Source organism: Lampetra planeri, chromosome 20, assembly GCF_965212315.1.
Source record: "Lampetra planeri chromosome 20, kcLamPlan1.2.h2, whole genome shotgun sequence".
Lineage (NCBI taxonomy): Eukaryota > Metazoa > Chordata > Hyperoartia > Petromyzontiformes > Petromyzontidae > Lampetra > Lampetra planeri.
In genome coordinates this window covers 7980858-7990442 of record NC_136126.1, presented here as the reverse complement: position 1 = coordinate 7990442, position 9585 = coordinate 7980858, and the positions used below count along the sequence as shown (strand labels likewise).

Here is a 9585-nt window from a genome sequence, read left to right as displayed (position 1 = left end):
CTTGTTTTTGCACAATATGCATACCTTTCCAGGATACATCGTGTGGGGATAAGCAGGCCTTTTTGAAGTGCGAAGCGCTTGATTTTCCCTTTTTGTTTTCATGACCGGCGCGGCGCACCACGGATCATAGAAACTTTCCGCTCCTCGAACGGATGAAAAATCCATGAGACAAGTGCAGATTTTAGGATCTCCGCCCCCACGCGTAGCGAGAGATGCAGCGACCCGCCATGTCGCCGCTTAAGCGCGGATTATTGGAGTTATTGTTGTTAGTGCATATACTCACATCGTTTCATACTGCATGCAGGATAATAAGCGTAAAAATATTGTTCTGGTCACTATTTGTACGCTTGAGTTATACAGGTAGGAACAACAGTTCCACACTGCCCACCAGGGATTATTTGTCTGTCTGTCTGTCGTGCAAGGCCCCGCCCCACCAGAGCCCTCCCATTGGCTCGGGGGCGCTGACCAATGGGAGCGGTGGGTTGGGGTTGGTAGAGGGGGGGGGGTTAGTGGTGGGCGGGGGGGGGGGACACCGCCGCAACTCGGGCCAATGAGGAGACGGGCGATGTTTCATTCACAAAATGGAACTGGGGTAGGGTGGCTCCATTCATAAAATGGAAGCCTTGAAAAGAAAAAAGCGGATCTTTTTGCCTCGTGTTTCTTTCAACATTCCCAGCCTTAAGGTGATTCAGTTGGGGGTGGGAGGGGTGGGGCTGGTTGGAAAGGGGAGGGTGATGAGGGGCTGGGTGGAGAGAGAGGGGCTGGGTGGGGAGGGGAGGGTGGGGAGGGGCTGGGTGGGGAGGGTGGGGAGGGGCTGAGTGGGGAGGGTGGGGAGGGGCTGGGTGGGGAGGGTGGGGCTACGGTGGGGCTGAGTGGGGGGTGGGAGGGGTGGGGCTGGGTGGGGTGGGGCTGGTCACCCCGTGGTGTTCTTATAAAACTCAACGTTTAACCTACACACTACACTATACACGGCACGATACACTACACTTATACAGGTAGGAACAGCAGCTTCCACACTGCCCACAAGGGATTATTTGTCTGTCTGTCGTGCATGAATGCGCTGTCCAACCAAGTTTCTACCTGCCCACTCTGAAGGAACGTGTTTATCGTTAACTTTTGAAACACAAGGTATTTATTCATTTATTTTAGTGGCCTTTCCAGCTTAACGCGAATTCCAATTCCCGCTGTAAGAGGTTTTACTGTACTGAGCCATCATTTATATTAGCTCGGTTGGCTACGTACGGTGCAAAAGAAGTTAAACATACAGTTATAATTGTCATTACCAAAACAGTTATATTATTGCCTAAACAACATTAGTTGTTATGGTAATGACTGTTATGGAAATTACAATTTTAAAAGGTTCTGAGGGCTACACATGCTGACCTTGCCTAACTTTGATAATAAAAATCGTGAAATAATTATTCTGATAGTAATTTGTTCAGTAAAACATGCAATTGTATTTTTATTCGCGCAAAATAACAATCGGAAGACAAAACGTGAAAATAAAAAAGGTAAAAAGGTGTGCAGGTGAGGTTGGAAATCCAAGAGGGCTTATAAGAAAACCACTCGAAAAAAATAACAATATATACAAAACTGATCGATCAATCAATGAAACAAAGCATACTAATAACAATTAAACATGTTAAAATCAGTGTTAAAAAAAACATGTTTATTTTTGTGTGTGCATGTGTGTAGTGTAGCGGTTAGCGCGCTGCGCTATGAACCCAACGACCCGGGTTTGATTCCCACTCACGGCCAATACCAATGACGATTATCTGAACCGGTCCTGGGCCTCCCCCAGGTCGACTCAGCCTCAAATGAGTACCTGGTGCGGTGTGTAAACATCGCCACTGGGGAGACAAAGGCGGTCGGGCGTGGTGCTGTCCACCCACCACCTCGTGTACCGTTCCGGCCTTCATAGGTGCTCGCTAACAGCACTTGCCCCTACAGTCTGTGAAGGCTACACGGGGGATCTTTGACTTGGTGGGAATGAGGCTTCACGGAGGAGGCTACTGGGTAGTTTGGCTCATCAGGCTGACCCGTAGTCTTTGTTTGAAGTTATTGAGGGATGATTATATTTTGGCAATGTGAAGATAGGAATCCCAGAGTACGGAACCTTTGCATCTGACAGAGAATTGACTATTCGTGGTGGGGCAGTGGGGAGAGTGAAGGTTATCGGGTTGTCTTGTGTCGTATGCATGGATTTAAGAATTTGCCTGGAATAATACTTTAAAGGGTTCGGTACGATGTCGCGGAGGTACGTGTATTTATAGATAAAGGTGCATATTTGGAGTATATTAATGTTGTAGATGGACATGATATTGAGTTTCTTGAATCAATCATAGCATAACAGCATCTGCAGAGTATTAGAATGATGCAAGATAGTCCTGGTCAATATATGTAAGACACTTGAGGTGATTAAAACATTTTAGTAGCTTTGAAACTGATCTACTCACCATGTGGCCTTGTTGGAAATGATGCACTGTCATGTCATGGAAAAGGTGATCATGATACAATGGGGACATTTTAGGAAAGCCGACAACAGCAATGGTTGCTGAAGCATTTCTTATTGTAAACTTAAACGAAAAACTATGTTTAATTTTACCAGGTAAGGCCAGCTGATCTATTAAGCTCTTTTTCAGAAGCGACCTCGCCACAGATGATTATTCAACGAAGTGGCTTATCACGTGGACATTTTTCGCAGCCAAATATGCTCAACGCGTGTTTCTAAATGTGGAGGGAAAGAGCGAAGGACCCGACAAATGGGGAGAACGTGCAACCTCCTAATATACAGGCGTCAGGTCGGGATTGAACCCACAATGTCCCGCACACCAGGCGAGGGAGTTAACATCTTGCCACCGCGACACAAGCCACTGCTAATGGGCAAGAGGGACTTGCAGCTTCTGATCAGGGGGGCTATTGACCTTCTTGGTTCTTTCGGTAAAGTCACGTAGAAGGGAAATAATAAAATAATAAAAATAAAACATAATAAAATAATTCTCACGACGTTTCGGCCACAACGCAAGCAGCCGTCCTCAGGTGAAGACCAGGTCTGTGGGGGAGACAGCATCTGATTCAGACGCTGTCTCCCCGACAGATTCAGACGTTGTCTCCCCGACAGACCTGGTCTTCACCTGAGGACGGCTGCTTGCGATGTGGCCGAAACGTCATGAGAATTATTTTATGATGTTTTATTTTTATTATTTTATTATTTCCCTTCTACGTGACTTTACCGAAAGAACCAAGAAGATGAATCCCTGCAGTCACGAAAGCTTTAAATCAGGGCTATTGACCTCAACGCTTCATTTGAAGAAATGGCGGCTTCAAGTCTGTGCATCAGCGTGATCTCGACCCGATGTGTTTGCTTCACAGTGACAGATCTACAGACTGCAAATTGAGACGTGGCTGAAAATAGCAGAGGTGCATCCTTCCCATCATGACCCATTACTTCACACTATCTCGTTACACCATCTCACCGCACAAGGCACGCCACACCATCACCAGCACCCCATCACACCAACCCACACCATCGCTCTACACGATATTATCTCTCCACACCATCACACCGCACCATATAGTCCCTCCACATCATCACAAAAACCAACACGCCACACCATCACGTCCGGATACCATACCTGGCAACCCACACGGTTTACCCCGTATTCTTGTGCAGGGCAATTGAGTTTTCATGTCCATACGGCGTACAGCCGTTTCAATGCGAGTCCTAATTGGTCTGTAATAAGGTAGGGCACTGATAAATTGTTGATAGGTATGCGATATCATATCTCCACATTATCAACAGCACGCCACACCATCACACCGCATCATAGATAATCTCTCCACATCATCACACAACACCATCACGTCCAGATACCACACAGAATGAAGCTGCAATTTAATTTCTTAACAACGGAGGGCGGTACGAGCGCTGCCTGTTGATCTGACGTTGCCTTCCCAGTTTCCCACCAGGGGGAGCTGTGATCTGATGTGTTCAGATTTGTTCCAGGGCGACGAGCAGAGGTCGCAAACGGGTTTTGATTCCTTACCCGTACCCGGCCGCACCAGGGTCGCAAACGGGTACCCGGCAGGGTACGGGTAGGGTACGGGTATCGGGTATCCGATTGTGACCTCTGGGATGAAGCCATGTTGCAGGCGCGGGTGGGTTGATTCTAGTAAGTAACTTGAATTGTGAGAAGAGACAAGACGTTGGGAAATGAGTGACAAACGGTGACTCACGGTCTACCCGTAACCGGCCGCACCAGGGTCGCAAACGGCTACCCGTACGCGGTCGGGTACGGGTAGCCGGGTATCGGGTAGGGTACGGGTATCGGGTACCCGGTTGCGACCTCTGGCGACGAGACGTCGTTCGCAGTCGGAAACGTCGTGGAAACCATTGCCAGTGACGATTGCTGATGGGCGACCATTCAAGTTCAAGTTCATTTATTAGGTATAGCCCTGTGAGCTATTCGGCTCTTGAATCGGGTTCAACCGCAACAAAAAAAAACATGAACAAAAAACATCTTAAAGTGAATATGTGACTAAGCGCAAACAGAAATCCAAGAAAAGACAGCAAAACATTGCAGAAAAAAATCACCGTACACCAACGCTGTGTGCAAAAATCCCAGTGGGATGCAAGTCAAACAAACAACAACAACCACAAGACAACTTAGATTAAGGCCATCAGTCTAACTCTGTACTACAACAAACAAACATGGCTAAACCAATATACTTTTTGAAATCACCAAAATAAAGCCATGAAACCAATGAAACAGTGATCATTGCCCCAGTGGATCGTGGCCCTTTCACTGCATCGAGTGGTACTGGCCAACGACAGGCCTCGTTCAACCAGTGCACCTCAACGGCACCTTGCTTTCATAGTTCAGTGCGTTATATTCATATAATTAGTAGCCCTTTGTCAATCAACCACAAGCCGTGCCGGTCATGGGCATTGTTTGGTCATGCCACACCACACCAGTCGATGCCAGTTGGTGAAAGGGGATTTACTCAGGATCCATTCGGGACACCACGCGCTACCAATTATAATATTGACCGGTGGCTCGGGCACAACCTCAATGTATTCGCGTTGTCGACATTCACTTTGCACAGGTGGAGCGGCAGCGCAGGTTGTGAACCCGGCAACCTGAGGCCATGTGATACACCTAAAAGCGCCCGATGCAGTGACCGTCTGTTGGATACCATGAATAGCGTGGTGACGTTTGGTCAAACAGCACCCATGCCTGACACATCATGGGCAGGAAAGCCTTCATCCAGCGGTGGATTGAAAGGGTTGCTAATTACTATCACACACAGGTAAGGGGCTGGCCATAAATGACGTCACGCGATTTTTGACGATTTTTGACCCCCCCCCCCTCTTCGTCACACGGCGTCACAAAAAGTCAGACCCCCCCTCAAATATGACGTCACAAAGCTCTGCCCCCCCCCAAAATAACATGCCTCAAATCGCTTTAAACTATTGTCATTGTAGTGCGTATTTAATGTGGCGCTGCACTCTGACACAAATGTCTGACCCCCCCCCCCCCAGGTGCGTGACACCATTTATGGACGGCCCCTAACTGCAAAGAGGCCTAGCACATAGCTCTGTTTATGAGTATAAATACAATTCTTCAGTCCACCCTCACGGACGTGCAACTTTGTGGCAGGCAATAAAGAGTCATCGATGACCCTCGTTTATTTCAACCTTTGACGTCACTTGGCAGGACAAACCCATCTGCTTGCGCATTGATGCTGGGGTGTGGGTGCACATAAATAGTTGCAGATGTGCAACCTGATTCCTCAAATAGTGCTCGGGTACCTTGTGAGCCCATACGTCTTTGACAAAGGTTTGCGAGATGTTTGCTGTGGCTCTGGCCACTCTACTGTGCTCGGTTGTGGGACTGGGTTCAGGGGTGAGGTTGGTCGACAATGGCTACGAGGGCTTGGTCATTGCCATCAACCCCGCCGTGCCGGAGGACCCCAAACTCGTCGATGCCATCAAGGTGAACGCTCTTGTGGCTATGTTTCAAATGGCATTGCAATGAATATATATACGGTGCACTCTTTGTGTTCGTAAAAGTATCCAAATGTGATGGCATATCAAGGCGCTCGCCGTTGCAAATGGTTGAAAGTGTTGAATTCTATGATTTTTGTTCGAAAAACTTTCAAATTTTGGCTTCACCTGAGTGCATTTCAAAACACGCCATTTTATATAAAATATATATATTGCAATCCTAAGAATGTTCATTACTTGTTTTTTATGTTTTTACTGTTGCCACAGAGGAAATTCAGATCTTGACATTTTTGCCAAAAAAAATGTGTAATTACACATACGGTCTTAACGACCTTTAAATAGTAAAATGTATTAAATACGAATAAAAATAGTTAAACAAAAATCTCAATGTCATCTCGACATTACGCCGATGACATACATACAAATATAATTTATATAAATACACATTTTAAAGTACTTCGTATAGTTATTGCTACATTCCAGAGTCACCGTTACTGTAAATGATCACATTTTTGTACAAAATAGTAAAACTAAAAATAACGCATACACTTAATTGGCACGTTTGTAAAGCTCTAAGTCGGTCACCATTATGCGAGCAGTGGAGTAAGCCAAAAATGTATGGGCTCAACCTGCATGGACATTTTTTTATTCTGTACCTAACCATGATGTTATTGGCTATGCTTTATTCGCAACACCTCAGGTGGTTGTCATGGTGTAATGGTTACCACGCTGGACTTGCAAATACAGAAGTCGCCAATTTCAATTCGATCTCCCAGCGTGGCAGTTGAAACAATGGGGCAAGATTCTTGAACACACCCACCTCCGTCCACTCAGCACTGATGAATTATTTAAATTTTTTGGCAGCTATAAACCACTTCGTTGAGCTATCATTTGTGCCCAGAACGCTTCTGAAAAATAGCTATATAGCTGAATGGACCTCACCTGGTAAAATATAATATTTAAAACTAATTTGTATATTATTTTAGTGATTTGCTTACCTTTCCCATACTTTTCACGCCTATTGTCTTTTTGTATAATTCGTTTTTGTAACGCTCTGACCCGCCCCAAATGGACATCTGTGAAAAAGAGCATTATAAGCTCGTCGGATTCCTCCAGTATAAATAAATGTTCTGATTCTCATATAAATGGTTACACCACACAGGATGGGCAGGTTGCATGCGGTGGGGTAAAGTGTCCGTACTCCCGCTTCTTCAGCTTGGATGAGTAGGCCAAACACCCTCTAGAGGGGCTCGCTAGAGCTCCCTCAAGAGGAGACTATTTTACAGTGGTCCAAGCAAGCGATTGCTGGTTTGCGCCTTTAACATTTTACAATATCTGACCAGAAGTCAAAATTTTAATACAGTCACGTTTAAATGGTTTCAGTTTGGTGCTTTAACATCTTAACACCTGTTTTGTAGCCAGAAAAACGGGGAAACCCCTATTATCAATTAAAATGATGCTCAACATTGTTGATTGGCTCTAGTTTTCAAGATATGCTACTGGGTCAGAATATACGACCCTTGACTTGGGAATGGCGGAGGATAAGTCAGTTATAAGAGAAGGGATCTCAATTTAATCCAGAAATGACTAAAATACATCTTTGACTGGATCTATGAATAAATCTATGAATGGGTTTGGACAGTACTTGCTTTTTGAGCAAAACATTGAATGATGCAATCTGAACCTGGTATTGCATCATACATGATATTAATTCTAGAAGTCATTGATGATGCAATCATAACTAGGCTTACATCCTTCTGCTGAACAAATTGCCCTATATCAGCTCTAGAAATCATACAGTGTCGTGCTCTCTTATTTGTCAGTGTTTGATTTTGCAATGGGACACATTTCTGTTTAGCTAGAGTAAGCAGGAATGCATCGTACTTGCGTGAACAAAGCAGATATCTTTTGCTATGTTTGTGGTGAAGTGACTTTTGCATCGACTTTTGCATCACAAAAACGCAGTATAACCACTATGGTTAATAAAGCCTATCACCTTTATTTTGGCTGCAAAATTGGAGATCAGGACAAGATGTGGGCCCCACATATATACTTCAACACTTGTGCAACAAATCTTTGCCAGTGGTTGAACAGGAAAAGGAAATCTATGCCTTTTGCAGTGCCAATGATTGAGAGAGAGAGAGAGACAACAGATCATATATATCAGCATTTGTTACTTCTCCATGGCGCCTCCAGTTGGGAAATATGTGTCAAAGAAGAAAAAGCGGACTGGGCATTATTCAAACATTCCATCAGCTATACGCCCAGTACCCCACGGAGAAGGACTGCCGGTTCCTGATGCACCAGAATCATTCTCACTTGAGTCAGACGAGGGAGAGGGAGAGGATAAAACTTTTGGTCCTAAACCATCAAGGTCACATGACCCAGAGTTTCTCCCATCCTCCTCCTGTGAACCACACCTCATAACACAAGGTGAACTGCAAGTCCTTGTCAGGGATTTGGAACTCCCCAAAAGTAAGGCAGAGCTGTTGGGCTCCAGAATGCAGCAGTGGAAGCTCCTGGCAGGTGCTGTTAGGGTTGCCATGTTCCGTGACCGTCAAAAGGATCTTGTCCCATTCTTCTTCATGGAAGGTGATCTTGTAACCTGCAACAAGATCGATGGTGTGATGGCAGCCCTCAACATCGTTCATGATCCGGATGAGTGGAGACTGTTCATTGATTCAACTAAGATGCGTCTTGAAGCTATTTTGCTGCAGAATGGCAATGTTTTGCTATCAATTCCAGTTGGTCATGCAGTCCATATGAAGTAAACCTATGACAACATAAAATAACTTTTCAGGTGTATAAACTATGACCAACATCAATGGCAGCTTTGTGGCGATTTGAAGGTTGTTGCAGACTGGATACACAAAGTACTGCTGTTTTATCTGCGAATGGGATAGTTGTGCGAGAGATTCCCACTACATCAAGACAGTTTGGCCACTCCGACAGTCATTGGAGCCTGGGAGGAAAAGTGTTCAGCATCCACCACTTGTTAATCAAGGAAGATGTTGTTACCACCCTTACACATCAAGCTGGGTCTGATGAAGAACTTTGTCAAAGCCATGGACAAAACACAAGCAGCTTTCAAGTACCTCCGTGGAAAGTTTCCCAGGTTAAGTGAAGCTAAGATAAAGCAAGGTGTCTTTGTTGGTCCTCAGATTCGTGAACTTCTTCGAGATGATGCATTTGACAGTGCACTGCGTGGCAAGGAAAAGACGGCATGGAAAGCCTTGCAGTTAGTGATAACAAATTTTCTCGGAAACAACAAGGCAGACAACTGCAGGCAGTTGGTGGAAAACCTCCTCAAGGCACACAAAAGCCTTGGTTGCAAAATGTCACTAAAGATACATTTTTTGCACTCTCATTTAGTGAACTACGAGCATGGCGAGCGATGTCACCAGGACATTGCAACAATGGAGAAACGCTATCAGGGCAAATGGAGCCCATCAATGCTTGCAGAGTATTGCTGGACAGTGTCAAGAGATGCTCCGTTTAATAAATCCAAGAGACAAGCCAAGAAGCGCCGAATCGACACTGAATAAGAACTAAACTATGTACTTAAATATACATAATAG

General features: G+C 45.2%; 1 protein-coding gene across 1 annotated transcript in view; it reads left to right on the top strand.

Annotated features, from left to right (window-relative positions):
- Positions 1-5765: 5765 nt before the first annotated feature.
- LOC144724390 (calcium-activated chloride channel regulator 1-like) overlaps positions 5766-9585 on the top strand; it is a 37276-nt gene continuing 33456 nt past the window's right edge. The window contains exon 1 of the mRNA XM_078603480.1: positions 5766-5996. Coding sequence (XP_078459606.1) covers positions 5850-5996 — 147 coding nt within the window. The 5' untranslated portion in view covers positions 5766-5849. The remainder of the gene's footprint in view (positions 5997-9585) is intronic.